This window comes from Platichthys flesus, chromosome 2 (assembly GCF_949316205.1).
Source record: "Platichthys flesus chromosome 2, fPlaFle2.1, whole genome shotgun sequence".
Classification (NCBI taxonomy): Eukaryota; Metazoa; Chordata; class Actinopteri; order Pleuronectiformes; family Pleuronectidae; genus Platichthys; species Platichthys flesus.
In genome coordinates, this window is record NC_084946.1 from 25,675,005 (window position 1) to 25,690,739 (window position 15,735).

Here is a 15,735-nt window from a genome sequence, read left to right on the forward strand (position 1 = left end):
TTTAAGGACAAAACAATATATTGATCAATAAAAAACATTATAACAATGATTAATCAAATAACAACACTCCTTAGTTACAGCCCTACGTTTGTTTAGTATTATATGAGACAAATTAAGTTTCTTCATGATCCTTTCTGTTAAATATCAAAACATCAATCAGCCTCTGACATCCACACAGACGTTTCACAGGTGAGCCACATTATCCCCGTTTCCCTCCCCCACCTGGCCAGCAGGGGGAGGCAGGAGGATAATGTGTGGATGGATGTGATTGGTGACGTGATGACGTTTACTGTGAACTGTCTCCCTCCTCCTCTCACTGCACACATGAGTAGGTGATGAGCTCAGGACAATATGTAGATCAGAGTGTTTCTGTGAGTGTGTGAGTGTGTGTGATTGTGTCTGTCTGTGTGTGTGGGGGGGGGGGATGGAACAGTGGACGAGCAGACAGATCTTCTAGCTGTTCCGTTTCTGGATAAATGAGACGATGGAAACAAAAAGACGAATCTTCATCTTTCATCAATCCACCCATCAGAAATCACAGTTTTAATTTTCCTCCGTGTGTTTCACCTCACAGTGCAAATACATGTGTGTGAGCGTGAGTGTGTGTGTGCGTGTGTCTGGGGCATGTGTTTGAGATTCATTCTGAAAACAAGTCAAACATTTGTGATGTTTCATTCCATACTAAAACATGCAGAACACAGAACATTGAACACATATACTGAACAGTTAGTTTTATCCAAATGCAGTTACTCTTTTTTTTTATCTCTTTTTGTACAGAGTGGCTTTAGGCTACACAGAACACGACAGAACCAATCGCACCAGGTTGGACATATTGCTTTAAACCACCAAATTTGTATATATGTCATGCATGCCACATAGATGATATTATGTTTATACAAAAATAACACCAACGCCTATTACTGTGTATCATAGTAATTACAGAAAACAAATCATTTTCAGTCTTTTTTTGCAATAAAGTTCAACTGAGAAACCATATATATCTATATATCTATTTATTTATATCTAATATATACCTACTAATGTATTCATATCTAATATATATATTAGATATACATATATAGTTAAATCATATAAATATATAGATATATATGTTGGGTGGTTATGACTTTTTCCCGGTGTGATATTCCAGTTCTTTTTTTTAAAGTGTGAATTCTGAAGTGGATGTGAAGGTTCTCCAAAGATTTCCTTTAGAATCCAGCGACTGGAAGAAGAAGCAGCGATGAGCTGATCAAAAGCAGAGTTCCTTCTCCGTACTGAAGTCCTAACGGGCAAACTGAGCTCTGATGTCCACAAACGAAACCTTCAGAAAACTAAAACCAGGTGAAGACTTTCCGTCTGCTGCTGAGTCTCGTCCTGCTTCGTCCTTGTGATTTGATTTGTGACGTGGCTGAAGCCAGAAACACAAAAAGAAAGGGGGTCTCTGATGGGCCGGGGGCTGCACTGTGCGCCTGGCGTGGAGATGTGAGGGCAACCGGTCCAACAGACGACCACCACAGCCACACCGAGGTCATGGCAAGAGCAGAGGGACAATCTTATCCAGGCTGAGGGGCGGGGCTGGGCAGGGGTGTGGGAGGGGCAAGGGGGAGTCACGTGACCACAAAGCGTCCACACAGATTTGCGCAGAAGAAGGAACACGATGAGAAAACGGCTTTGGCAGAACACTCTTAAAGCTTTGCTAGGTGATGATTGGCTGATGCCCCCCCCCCCCCCTCCCATTTCCTGTCGCTCACAAAGAGCAGGTTCACTCCTTCACTTGCACGACTATATTTACATTGCACTGATCGTAGGGGAACAGCTGTTCTGTCAGATTCAGCAACAGAAACAAAGGAAACGTTTTGGATGCTGCGTCTCATGGACACGCCCACAGTGACATCACAAACGCTTCTGATGCCACGAGAGTCGCTTAAAACGGTGACAACGTTCACGGCTGAAGCTTTGTCCCGCCACAGGCCCCGCCCCCTCAGGGAACAATTCAGTCAGACAGAACTGGTTAGGCTTTGTGAATCAAGGTCCACGTACACTAACCTCCGCGTTTAGCTTTATTTACACTTTGGGAAAGACATCGCGGCGTTGGCCTCAACAGGCGCCACTTTGCATTTGACTGACAGGTCATAGAGAGGTTTATAGGAACGTACCTGTTTGGTAAATCTACTTTTAACACAACTATTCTTTAAATTAAGTCTAGTTTCAAAAATTGGATTGTGTATCTTGCATTGTGATAACCTGCATAGGGTTAAGTTCAGGCTTCATTTGTCCTCTCTGGACATTAGTATCGAGAAGCTTTAAGATGGTTTTAGAGAACAAGGCCCAGGTCTCTAAAAAAGTAATAATACAGAATCAGGGTGTTTTATTTTCTTGGTTTCATCCTGGGATACAACTTTTGACTGTTTGATGATTATGACTGACTTTGCCTGTCAGGTTACTGTCTCAGTTTTGTTGTGTCTGAGGTGCAGACATGACCCCGTTGGGAGGGGGGGGGGGCATCCTGAAGTGGGACACAAGCTCCGATCGTCTTTAAAGTCGTCACCTCCGACCAGACGGAAAACATCATTGATTCAAAAGAAAGTTGTAGTAGCTTAAAGAAAACAAGGGAATCCAGAGGTTGGATAAATAATTATACACTCCCATTTAATGGTTGATACAGTTAGCTGTATTCATGTTGCATTTGCTGAAGTCTAATGGAGACGGATAACTTTGAAATCACATAGCGTGTAGTGTGTCACAACATTTAGATCAGGTGGGAAAAGGGGGCTGATGAGAATAGATTGTAGAGATTCCAATTGAGCGGCCGACAGGAAGTAAACAAGTCACTGCAGATTTCTGAGCCCTAACATCAGGTGACCAAGACGACACACGTGGCATAAATATTTAGCGAGCTGTAAAAAGAGTCCACGTTGGATTCATCTCATTCATGTACTGTACTGTCACCAAACTCTTCAGCCTATACATATATATTCATATATCTCCAAAATATTAAAAAGTACTTAATATAAAAATACAGAAGAATTGTAAAAAATGAGCAAAACATTGAATTTTATATGAAAACCATGCAAGAAAGATTCCCCATTCAGTTAAATAGTAACTTTAAGATTCTGGAAAGCAAGGGAATGAAAGGGAAATGGTCGGATGAGAGAAGCGCAGGCGAACTGCCACCCACTCGCTTTTCATGTAAACATTGTAGAGGTCCTTTATCTTGGATTCGGCAGTGACGACTGAAGATTTTCTCCTTGCTTTTTGGTCATGTTTGGAGTAAAGGGCCGGGAGAGTGGGGGGGTTGGGGGGAGTCAGGGGTCAGAGGGGGTCGTGGGTGAGAAAGTCCAAAGGAAACCTCGAGAACAATGAGATAAAAAACAATACAGACAACCTATAAAATATGGCTCTGAGTTACATAGAAAAAGCTCGTCAGCGGGGGAGGAACCTAGTCGTGACAGAAAGTGGAATATGGCAGTAGCACGTCCCTACGATACAACGGGTCGGACACCGGCTGAGAGGGGGTTAGACGCTTTGCTGCTTCTGATTGGAGGATGATTCCTTCTTCTTTTAATCTGCAGACAACAGGCAGGAAGTACACGGTCACACAGTGGATTTAACTCTACAGGCTGAAATCATCTGGACTTCCATAAACCTCAGCGTGGCCGCCACACTGACGTCTGTCAATCAAACCCAGCGCCAGCAGGGAGGGACGATGATGAGGAGGATCAAGCTCCTCCTCTGCTGCGGCTGTGGGAGGTCACTGACAGCCAATTTCGTTTCTGTTAGTAAAATCGGACAAACGAGGGAGACATGGGATGCCGTACTAGGATTGGTCTTTGACACAGACACACAGTCCAGAACCTGTTCAGAGATATAAGTATATATGTTGTGTCTGTCGAACAGGACGACCTGCACCGCCAAGCGGAACAGACTCATCGATACTCTCAACCTAAATGTTCTCGTCTTTGACACCACATTCAAATCTGAAGAAATCTAAGAAAGGATGACACAGTGGAGCAGCGGGTGGTGGTCCCCTCACAGCATCAGTGATCACGGTCTTATCCAGTCAGAGCCTCTCACCAACGACTTGACAATCTACGGAAGTTAACGTCAAAAACCGAGATGGAGAACGGATGATAAATCACATTTTAGATTCGTTTCTGTTGGTGTATTGGTATTTCTCACATTTCAGACGTTGGTGGGTTTTTGTGACCGGTGGAAAAACGGGTTGAGAGGAGGAGCAGAGCAGACTGGGGCGAACCCAGCCTTTCACCCAATGTGGGCTGTGATGTGTTCTGGCACCTTCCAACCCGGCACTGGTGAATCACTTTCCCCGAGATCTGGACCACGTGGACTCTACACAGATTGTGCTTCGCCTACAAGAGAGCGGGCGTGTGGAGAACGTCCATGTACGTGGACACCCACCGTCCTGCTGTCGAGCGCGAGGAGGCTGTAACCGCCGCGCGACACTTTCCTTCTGAGTACTGATGAGTCTGATCCCGAGCTGTGGTGGAAACAGGATGTTCGGTCCGACAGAAGTTCTCCGAACAGATGCTGCTGCAGACTAACACACAGATGGTCGACTAAACAGAATCCCAACTATTCATTCCAAGTTATCATGCGACTCAACACGAATGAAGCAGAACATGCATCGTACTAGAAGGGGGGGGGGGGTTGTGATCCACACGGCTGTGTCCTATCAGCGCTGTGGATCTACTAAGGGAGGAGGGGGGGGGCAGAGAGAACCAGGACCCTGACAGGATGAGATGAGGTCAGACGCCCACTCAGCTTCGATATTTTTGGGTAATAAACATTCTGTTTCTCCACATGCAACAGCAGCGAAAAAGAAAAAGAACCAACACGTACAGACACGATAAAGGGAAGAACATCTTTTAAACCTTGAAGACTGTAGTGTCACACTCACAAGACATTCTCTGGAGTTTGAATCAACCATCCATCAACATTCGTTAGAGGGTTTTTCAAAAACAAACAAAATGCTCAACATCTAAAAAAAATAATAAAATGTTTAAAATCAAAAATAAAATTAAAACGGTTACACATTTTTTGCAATTTTTTGCCTAAAAATCTTCTGATCACCAAACCCGGCTGTTAGCTGTGTAGAAGAGCGGAAGCGTATGTACATGAGAACCTCTGCACTCGTTGAAAAGTTCGGTGCCGTTTTTCGAGAGAGCGTAGAAAGCGGTAAAATGAAGCGAGTACAGAAACACGACATGCTGCTGCGAGTCCCGCCAGGATTCAAACCAACGGTGTTTAAAAGCTGTTTCCAAAAAGGATCATCAGGTAAAAAAAAAAAAAATATACATGAATGGACTACAGGACAAATCTTCCGCTGCGGAGAGATTCCACCCTCCACTGATTGGCGTGTGTGGTGGGTTGGAGGGGGTGGGAGGGGCCTGGGGCTGGGGGGGGGGGGCAGACTTACAGGCAGAACGACGCCACAGTCAGTATGAAAAACACAACGTGGCAGGAATGGCTGACGGGGGGGTGGGGAGAAGCGCGTGTGCGTGCAGAATGAAGGAATGAGTGGAGTGATGACTTCCCTCCTCAGTGCGACAGTTCAGTTGGTGGGATGACACGTGATGCTGATGAAGAGGAGGGAGGAGGAGTTGGAGGAGGTTGGGGAGGAGGAGCTCAGATGGATGGCTCTTGGCTGCGGGGGGGGAGGGCGCTGGGCGGCTCTCCTCCTCCCGTCGCCCCAGAGGAGGCGCTGGGAAGGGGCTCGATCTCGTCGCCGCTCTCCTCGATGGGGGGGTTGCGGGCCTCCTCCTCGGACAGGGGCACGAACTCGGGATGGGCCATGAAGCTGTGGATGGAGCTACGGGACTCTGGGCTCTCCAGCCGCAGGGAGCTACGGAACGCGTTCACCACCTTAATCTGGAACAAGGAAAGAGAGGACATGTCAGAGGTCGAGCAGAAGGACACGCAGAGACCCTATGGTTAGGAGCAGGGGATCAGGGGCGGATGATGTGTCTGTGCAGGGAAGGAACAAAACCACGACACACAACGGCAAACTGAAGTCGGCTGGATGAGAACATGGAGGTGGAGTGAGAAGTATTCACGGCACATCAACACAATAAGTACAAAACCATAATAAGTACAATAAGGCAACTGAAAAATAAACAAAAAAACAGGCAGGTGAATGTAGAGGGAAATCAAAACACACACAGACACACACACACACGATAATCAATCATACAAGTCGGACATTAACACAATCTGCTTCTACTGCTTGTGTCTTCAGAGGATGTTTTACATTTTAAAACTCTTTTCCCCAATATCTGAGAGAACATGAGTTATGAACACGTCTCAAGAAGGTTCTGTTACTGAGTCAAGCTTCACTGAACTTTGAATAAACAAGTAAACAGCTTAATCTTGAGGAGTGCGATGGACCAGAATCCTCTGTGGGTATATAATACTTGAGTGGTGCAATAATAATAAATATAAAATAGCCTAAAGTCAAATTTAGTGTAAAAAATAAACAAAATAAATAAATAAAACCGACTGACATGCAGGGGAGTTATGACTCCTGGTAACTCAGCCACAGCAGTGTCATCAGCATTTCAAACGAAACCCAGTCCCAGCAAACAACAAACAACAAACACACAAACACACACATGCTCTGGAAAAGCGGCAAACACATGCACACTGTAAAGCATTTATAATCACATTCAGAGCCAGAAACGTTTTGTCCTCTGGCTGCTCTCTCCGCTCGCTGCCTAAAGTCGCAGCCTCTGTGATGAATCCAGTGAGGCTGCAGCTGATCACACTGATTCATACACACCAGCACACACTCTTCATTATAATTAATAATCCTGCAGTTCAAAGCTCTCTATTACTGAACCACAGGAGAGCTGCAGGCTGAGCACTGCAGCTTAGAGCATACATGTAACCATCACACACACACAAGTTAAAAAGCTCTTGGCTGTTAAACCATGAGAGACTTGCTGAGCCTGACAGATTTAACCCTGCACAGGATTAACCCATAAAATTATCTTGGTGCCCAGGCTGTCGCCTCCAAGTAGAAAAGAATAAAGAAAAGAATAAAAGGAAAAACAACAAAAGAAATAGGACAGAGGTTGTTTTTTTCTTCTTCTCACTAACACGAATCTGAAGATTTCACATTATCTTTGTCTCATTGGCCACATGTGTCACATGTGCCAACAGTTGTGATCTGTCAGTGACTCGTCAGGCAGCAAGTCGCATCAGGGTCACGACATGCAGGGGGATGAGCAGCAGGCGGAGAGGAAGTGATGACAAGTATCAAACACACACAGGGATTAGGATGGAGAGAGACAGGCACAGAAGATGAGGAGGAAGTAGAGAGCGATGGAATCAGAGCAAGAGATGGGAATTCACTTTTACACTTTCTCTCCCCTAGTGACAATAGGTGTTTTTTACATTTACACAGATTTCTATTTGAATAATTTATTAATCTTGATGAAAAGTCATTAAGAGAAGAGATATCTATAAAAATGTGTTGTGTTGCAGCTGGATTGAATCTAATGAAACTGTTGGTTGTTGCTTTACTGAGTTCCTGTCTTTTTTGTTTTTTAAACAGGATTACGCAAAACTTGGCTGAAGGAATGGAGCCTGGAAAAAATCCCATAAATGTTGGTACAGATGCAAATTAGGGGATGGTTTCCTCCTCTGCTTCCTGCTTCTGCAGCTTCACATTAAAAGCTTTCACACGAAACATCGGAAGTGCTTTTATTGTGAAGTAGCTGCAGACCAATACAACTGAGCAGAACCTGACATTTCCTCTGTTAGGAGATCACACGTTCCCTCCACCCCATCATCAGGTCAAACTTCATGTGAATTCCTATCGTGTTTTTCTTTAATCACTGAGTTGGTTGTTATAACTATTAGAAAATGTCAGATTAGTTCAGGACGTGCAGAGACCCGGTGATGAGAGCACAGCGTTCAGAGTTTCATGCAGTGCACACAGAGAAAGAGAAACAGAGTCCAGCCGGGTGGAGCGAGAGGTTAGCTGGCCTGCGGGCACCGACTCACTGCCTGCAGTGGAGGAGGAAGCAGCAGGGGGTGGAGCCCCGGCCGAGTTGGTGAGAGAGGAGGAGGAGCTAAGCCCTACGTGGGTGGGGCTAGAGAGAGTTTTGGTGGCAGTGGCATCATTGTGCTGGCTGACGACGGACGGCTGGCGGCGCAGGGCACCTGGCACCGCCGCCTGGCCCGTCTGGAAGGTATAGACCACATCCATCTGAAGGAAGGACAGCCACAGCACACAGTTAGAGAGCAGAGACAGAGAGAGAGAGAGAAGACAAGACACGAGAAGGAAGGAGACACTTGTAGAAAGGTTACAGAAGGTTTTTAAAAGGCTGAAGTTGTCAGTTATTAAAGTTATTTTTCTAAAGTGAAACAAGCAGCAGACAGACAGGAGAAGTAGCCCAGGTGATGTTCCCCCACAGAGGGAGTGGGATTCGATCACTGTTCTCCAGGAGAATTGACGGCAGGAGCATGACCCAGAGAGTTAATGTACATCAAACCTTTAACTTCAATAGGAAAACAATGGATTGTGGATAATGTCGCTCTTTGCATTTTTGTCAGTTGTTTCTTCACAGGTCACAAAAACTCTCATTTGACCCAAATCTCTTTCTCCGAGGCGGGATAATGAACCTCATGTGATAGTTGAACTCGTCTTTGTTCGATTAAACGTCGTCTCTGAGCGCTTCGCTGCCAAAGGTCAGAGTCTCACACAGACCTCATCTCCAGCTGGTACAAACCTGTGATCCGCCGTTATCTCAACTCTCCCCACGTTGTAATTGGATCTTAATACACAAATTAATTAGGCACGGAAGCGTCTCGGGTCAAATGCGACTTTTCTCGAGGTATCGCTACGACTTGAATCAGGGTCGTTTACCAGAAGGACACATGTTCCAGTCCCCGGGCTAACTATGCTAATGTTGAGAAGAGAATATCAAACCGGGAAAGGATCCGTAGAACTGATGAAGGTCTGGTTTCCATTGTCAGTGGTGTAATATACATGACCTGATGACACATTTGTGAAACATTTCCATAAGCATTTCATTACTTTCTTATATAAACTTGCATTTGATATCACTGGGGCCCTAATACTTATTTTTCCTTTTTTGATAAAATATGCAAACATTTGATTTAATTTCTGAAATAGAAATAAGGGTCTTGTGAGCGTTCTATATTTGTGCCGGTATAAAGAAACTTCCCATGTTCCCCAACCTTGGTTTCACCCTCCAGTTTCTACAAGTCAGACGGCTTCCTCAGCTTCTGATTGTGGCATGAAGCAGAAAATCCAAACAGAGATTCTTACTTCTCTCAAGGTACCAGTGGATTGTTTCTACATATTCTAACCCAATTACTGAAAAATACAAAATCACATTTTTTCTTTAATCCAATCTTGGGCCACAGTGGTGATCTGTTCTGCAGCTGAAAGAAAGTATCGAGCTGACAAAGAAGATGGAGAGACAAAAGAACGTGAGACAGAAACAAAACCAGGAAGAGGATGATGGAGTGATAAGGATAAAGGTTTTAAAAAGTGAGGAGAAGGGGAGGAAAGATTGAGAGAAAAACGCAGTAGGAGAGAGAAAGCTGTCAATTACTCAGTCACAGACAAAAACGTGAACATCCAGAGGAAGCTCAGATAGGAGGGAGGGATGAAAAGAAGAAACAGAGCGAGGAAGAAAAGCTTTAAGAATCCTGCTGAAAGGAGGGGAGGCTGGAGAAAGAGGGGAAACTGTGTCACTTGGAACGACTGATAAAGTTTCAGCAGTGAGTGCCGCTTGTACCAATTATTCCCCCACTGTGTTTGACTGTCGAGGCGTTGAGCGGCACAACGCTGCCCACCAGGATTAGAGAGGAGGAGGACAGGAAGAGGAGCACAGAGAGATAAGAACCTAATTAGCTTGCAACCTTTCGTCGCCTCCCCCTCCATCCCCTCATCCTCCCATCCCAATAGGACGACAGACTGATATAACAGATACTTGAAGAGAAAGCAGAGAGAGCTTCCACAGGTTCTCCTGATCAAATCATTAGCATTAGCATTCCAGAAAACAGATCTTGTGTCCAGCTGGTGCTGAGCGTCGCCTGATGGTGGAACGTCCAATCGGCTGCAGTCAGCGGTGTAGTGCAGTTTAAACTGAAGTGTAAACACAGGTACATGGAGTAAACACATTTATCTTCTGACGCAACTAAGATAAGATTCTGCCTCTTCTACAACAAGATGTCAACCACGGTGAGAACTTTCTAATATCAGAACCTTGTGAACAACATGCAGTGGACATATTTATAAAGGAAAGTAATATTTTCAAACTCTCCCTTGTCAAACAATGTTATTCCTGTAATCGTGTCCCACTCTGGCCTACAGTAGAAATCAGCTGTTCAAAGTGACAGTTTGCAAATAAACGTCTGGCTCATAGACGACTTTCAAGATGAGAGAATCGTTTTTACATATAATATTAAAAACCTTAAATATGATTGTTGTAGGAATGTGATTAAGTAGAGAATAGAAGATCCTGAGATAGTGTTCATTGTTTGTGGAAAGGAAACCTTTGAGACGTTGTGTGAAACGAGTGATGTTCTGTCTGTTAGTTTGAGTCTTCAGCTTCAGCAGAGGTCAAACTGGAAAAACTCCAGAGGACGCAGCAGAAGAATATATTCGTTATTATTAATTCAGATGTGTTAAGCTTCTGGCCACAATAAGCAGAAGTTGGAGCCGCTCTGAGAGGAGGACACCTGACCTCTGTGGCTATGTGTGTGTGTGTGTGCGTGTGCGTGTGTGTGTGTGGGAGCACAGCGTTGGCTGCTGTTCCTTCAGGTGGGTGTTAGCATCGAGGCTAATGAAGCCCATAGGGACTGAATGGCACTGCTTGTGGACAAGCTAATGCTCAGTGCGTGTTGTTCTATCCTGTAGGAGGATGGTAACACACACACACACACATCCAGCAATGAGTCACTAGTGAAGATAGAGATGTGATGGGAGGGTTCCTCTGCTCAGGGACGGCTGCTAACCAAAGATTTTCTAATCAACTAGTTCAAGAAATTAGTCGTTGTACGTTTGTAGCATTGAATAACTTATTTAAAAACATATTGTGTGTGTGTGGGGGGGGATGATGTCAGAAAATGTTCCAGGCCTGAAACAGAATGTTCTAAGGTTCTTATGGGAAAAAACAAAATCATGAATATCAGACTATAAAATACAGTTTTTGTGTTGATGTATGGGCTTCCAATTAGGTTAAGGTCAGAGATAAGGTCAGATATTGCAGTAAAGGGCGAGGGAATACATTGTGAGAGTTAGTATCCCGAGGCCAGGGCGTCCGTGGCAGCTGATATTTTTCTGCAGCATTGACTGGACAGATAATTGAATAATTATATATTATCTTCATAAATACCACCTCTCAATCTTAAAATGAATGAGTTGGACTTGGACGTGTCCTGGGGTCGTACCTGGGTCTGGATGCGGTTCAGCCCTCTGAACCAGAGGATCTGGCCTCTCCTCAGCTCCATCTCGGCGTGGTCGATCTCGTCGTCGCCCTCCGTCAGCTCCTCCGCGTGCATCTCCTCCTTGGTGGTGCCGTGACCCGCCTCCTTCAGGAACTTCAGGTGGTGGGTGGGGATCGCCGAAATCAGCTGAGTTACACAAAAATATAAGTTTAGTTTAACTCAGTGAGTAAAGTCTTGATTTGGGTGTTGCAGTTGTTTCATTAACACTCACATGACTAACTCAGGAATCATTAAGACTTTTATCTATATACTATATATTTGAGCCATTTCTATGTATATTTAATCTATGGCACACCACATGTTTTGGAGTCTCACACCAACCACGGCCTAAAACTTTTGGATGCATGTTATCTTTCAATGTTTTTAGTCTTTAACGAGTCCCTCAGTTTGATATAGGTGTAATAATAGAATAGAATAATACTCAGAAGAGTTAAAATAATTTGTGTCAAGACATGAATTATTATCTCAAAATGTGAAAGAAAGGAAATAATTCCTTGGTCTACCCTCTGTTTGGATCTGCACCAAAATTGTATTTGCTCTTTCCTGACCATAGTACATCCTTAGTTTGATAAATTCATTATTGATAAAAAAAGACTGATGATCTCTTTGTTGTTTGTGTAATAAATCAACAATTATTGAACTATGTGGTTGCTAAATTCTTTATAACATGGAAACATTCCTTAAGATCGACACGTTTGTTTCCGACATGTTTGTTTTGTGTGTGAAGCCAGACATGGAGGTGTCGGCTTTATATCAAATCATGTTACCTGTTTTGATTTTACCGCTCTTGACTTGTTTGTTCATTGTTCTAATAAAAAAAGGCAGGAGAGAGACACCCAGCCTCCTGCTGCACATCAGCTTTTTATATTTCTGTTGCCTTCCCCTCCCTCCCTCCCTCCCCCTCTCTCTTGCTCTGCTCAAAACAGAAGGTGATTTACCTCTAACTCACAGACCTCAGATCAGTCTGTTTCTGTCAACATCTTTCTGTCTCTGCCCTCCGACTGAACCCACCACGCTCCTGACAACTTTCTCTCCCTTATTTAACATACGCTTTCTAAGCCCGTGTGTGTTTGCGTGTGCGAACACACACGGGCTGTGGGAGTGTGCGTGTGTGTGTTTGAATGCACAGAGGGACTGACACGCTGGGTTTGTTGTTGCTCGGTGATCACACACAGGAGTCGCACTGCTTTCATGTGCGGAGCTCATTACCATGGTGATGGTCGCGATGGAAACGCGGCAGCGGCACCAGTGCGACGGTTCGATGCCACAAACCGTTTCACTCTCGCCTCAGTGTGTATTTATCATTGTCAGATCTCAGGGGGACTGATCCGGTTCTGACGCCGTCTGATGAGAATATAAACAGCCGTGGTTCTTGTTCTGGTTCTCACCTGTCCCCACAGCAGCTCTCCCACTCCGATGAAGACGCACCACAGCCACTGGTCGATGGTCAGAGCGGTGCAGGAGAACGGCTTCCCCCCGAACTGGACGATGACGATCTGAGGAGGAGAGGAAATGAAGGATGTGTAAGCTGCAGGAACTCTGACGTCAAAGTCCGGTGGTGATCAGTGCTTTTCTGAACTGATCCTCCTAAGTCGTATTGTCTGTGTCCCCAAAGAGCCGGAGATATTTTCTCTCTCTTTTATTCCATCCTGCTCCATTGTTGTTAAAAGCAATGACATCTCGTCAGTAGCATGAACACACAATGTAGTTTATTAATATTCAATCCTACAGTCACTGTTCCTGCTGCCCCAAATACTCAGACGCAAATGTGAATAAATCCAGCCCTGAAAAGAGTCTCTATTTTTGTGCAGTATTTGTGGAACCTTGTGTCCAGCTGTTTGATCTGGAGGGTAAACCTGTGACCACACATCCAGATGTCTGTATCAAATGAAGCTGCACGTAGTAGAAGTAGTGTTTGTGTGCTCCAGCTGACTGACAAACAGGTGGGGGTTAAAAACATAACCTCAGTGGTGGAGATAAAGAGGAAATGACTTCATGAAAGCTGTGACGTCCCCAATGACTCGTGTAGACAGACCTTTATTGTCTCGGTCTAAACGCAGGCTATTCAGAACCGCCTCCAACCTCCCCTGATATTAATAATTTAACAATCAATTTGGAATTTGAATTGATCCATGAAAGAGAAGGTTTAGATGAGGATGTGTTACCTGCAGGACGAAGGTCCCCAGGACCACGCTGCAGAAGATGGGATTCTTGTAGATGCCCTCGAACACGTTCCTCTCTCCGTGGATCTTCCTGGCGTTGATTTCATTGAAGAGCTGCATCATGACGAACACGTTGAACACGATGGTGTAGTGCTCGGTTGGCGGTGAGTGCAGGGGAGTGTTGCGGCCGCAGTCGATGTCGAAAATCTTCTCACCTGAGAAACGACAACACAGGAGATCAATAAACCATAAATAACCTGAAGTGAGCTGGGGAAGATACTGGTCGAATGGCTCCTCTGGTTTCCACAGCCAGTGTTGTTTGTTGCGTCACTCACCAGCGAAGAGCAGGGTGAAGATGATGACGAGCTGGTACACGGCGTGGCCCAGAATGTTCTTCATCATGGTCCGGGAAATGAGAGGCTTGTTGCGGCCGTAAGGTTTGCGCAGCAGCAGGGATTCAGTGGGCGGCTCGGTGGCCAGAGCGAGAGACGCCAGAGTGTCCATGATGAGGTTCACCCACAGCATCTGCACGGCCTTCAGAGGAGAATCCTGCAGGAAGAAGGGATTTGAACATGAATGTTAAACCCTGAGTCAACGCCTTGTGGTTGAATGTGTCCACCCACCAGTGCAGACTTGTGATGTCAAGTTCATGAGGACAGATACATTTTTTTGTGAGAACTGTGACCACCAAATTCGAATCAGTTCATCCTTGAGTACAACTGAACCTTTGTGACTAATTTGAAGTAATTCCCTCAGGACATTGTTAAGATATCGTGTTCACAAGTACAGGATTGACTGACAGCCCTGAAAACATACTGCTTCCGGCCATCTTGTTTTGTCCAGAATAAAATAAGTTAAAGTTAATCATCCTGACCTCCAGCACGAGAGTCATCCCATTCAAACATGTCCTTATTATCCTATTCTTCACAATGTAAATGTATATTTACACACACACACACACACACACATAGACGCACACACACACTAACAACCTTCTAGCCCGAGTCTGTCCTCTGTGTAAAACGATAACGACATAAATCAGTTTATCATCCTTTAATGATCTGTGCCACCAGTTCAGCGGCCAATCAGCAGCCAGCAGTAGATGATCAGTGAGCGTGAACGCAGACCTGCTGAGTCCCGGTTATATTTCAGGATTATGATGGTGACGTGTTGCCATGGTTGCAGGCTGTATCTTAGCCTACTTTCTGTTCTCGGCTCCGGAGACGAGTTGGTTATCGGCCCTGCCAGCTGTGAGCCTTTCAATTAATACACAGCCGCAAGTTACTTCTTCTTATTGTGTCAGGAGTTCACTTTCATGATTAGAGACACATTATGAAACAAAATGTGACACGGTCGCCTCGCCTCCTCACTGCACCGACACTGAATTAAAGTCACAGACGATTTGCTTTCTTTTCCTCTTTCTGTGGATATTTGACCAAAGACAGATTTACAAATGTTCACAGATGCAACAAACACAAGAGAAAGACTCAAAACTTCAATTAGACCCAACAAAACTTCTCTACCTATAAAAGGTAAAAGTATATCTACCAGGAGCTGAAGTAAATACTCACAACAGCATCAGCTTGAAACGAGGGGAGAATAAATATTTAAAATCGATATTAAAGCCGTAGGACTGTGGAAATAAAATTAAACTTTTGCTTTGTGTCTCAAACCACAAGGGCACTCAGAGTATTTACGTCTGCCGAGGCCCAGCAGGCCGCTTATGAAACCACATTTAAATTCATTAGATCCAGATTTGTAATAAATATTTATCAGATTTCTCATCAAGATCCATGAATTATTCCGAGGAAATAACAGTATAGTAACCAGCCGACCTGTGTGATGCAGGCACCGGTGAACGCCACGATCACAGCCACCACGTTGACGGTCAGCTGGAACTGCAGGAACTTGGAGATGCTGTCGTAGACGTTCCTCCCCCACATGACGGCCTTGACGATGCTGGTGAAGTTGTCGTCGGTCAGGATGATGTCGGACGCCTCCTTCGCCACGTCTGTGCCAGCGATTCCCTGATGGGAAGCAGAGGGACATGTCAAATCCCAGTTTAGGA

At 44.9% G+C, this 15,735-nt stretch overlaps 1 protein-coding gene across 6 annotated transcripts in view; it reads right to left on the reverse strand.

Moving 5' to 3' along the window:
* Positions 1 to 511: 511 nt before the first annotated feature.
* The window catches only part of LOC133970844 (plasma membrane calcium-transporting ATPase 1-like), a 79,343-nt gene continuing 64,119 nt past the window's right edge, over positions 512 to 15,735 (reverse strand). For 3 of the 6 annotated variants that reach the window (XM_062407956.1, XM_062407929.1, XM_062407938.1), the window contains 6 exons: positions 15,503 to 15,694; positions 14,003 to 14,216; positions 13,671 to 13,882; positions 12,894 to 13,001; positions 11,449 to 11,631; positions 512 to 5,889 (listed from right to left, as the gene is read on the reverse strand). In XM_062407956.1, the coding sequence (XP_062263940.1) occupies positions 5,647 to 5,889; positions 11,449 to 11,631; positions 12,894 to 13,001; positions 13,671 to 13,882; positions 14,003 to 14,216; positions 15,503 to 15,694 (1,152 nt within the window). In that variant the 3' untranslated portion in view covers positions 512 to 5,646. Of the gene's footprint in view, positions 5,890 to 8,025; positions 8,231 to 11,448; positions 11,632 to 12,893; positions 13,002 to 13,670; positions 13,883 to 14,002; positions 14,217 to 15,502; positions 15,695 to 15,735 lie in introns of all 6 variants that reach the window. The other 3 variants (XM_062407965.1, XM_062407947.1, XM_062407974.1) reach the window with 2 other exon arrangements.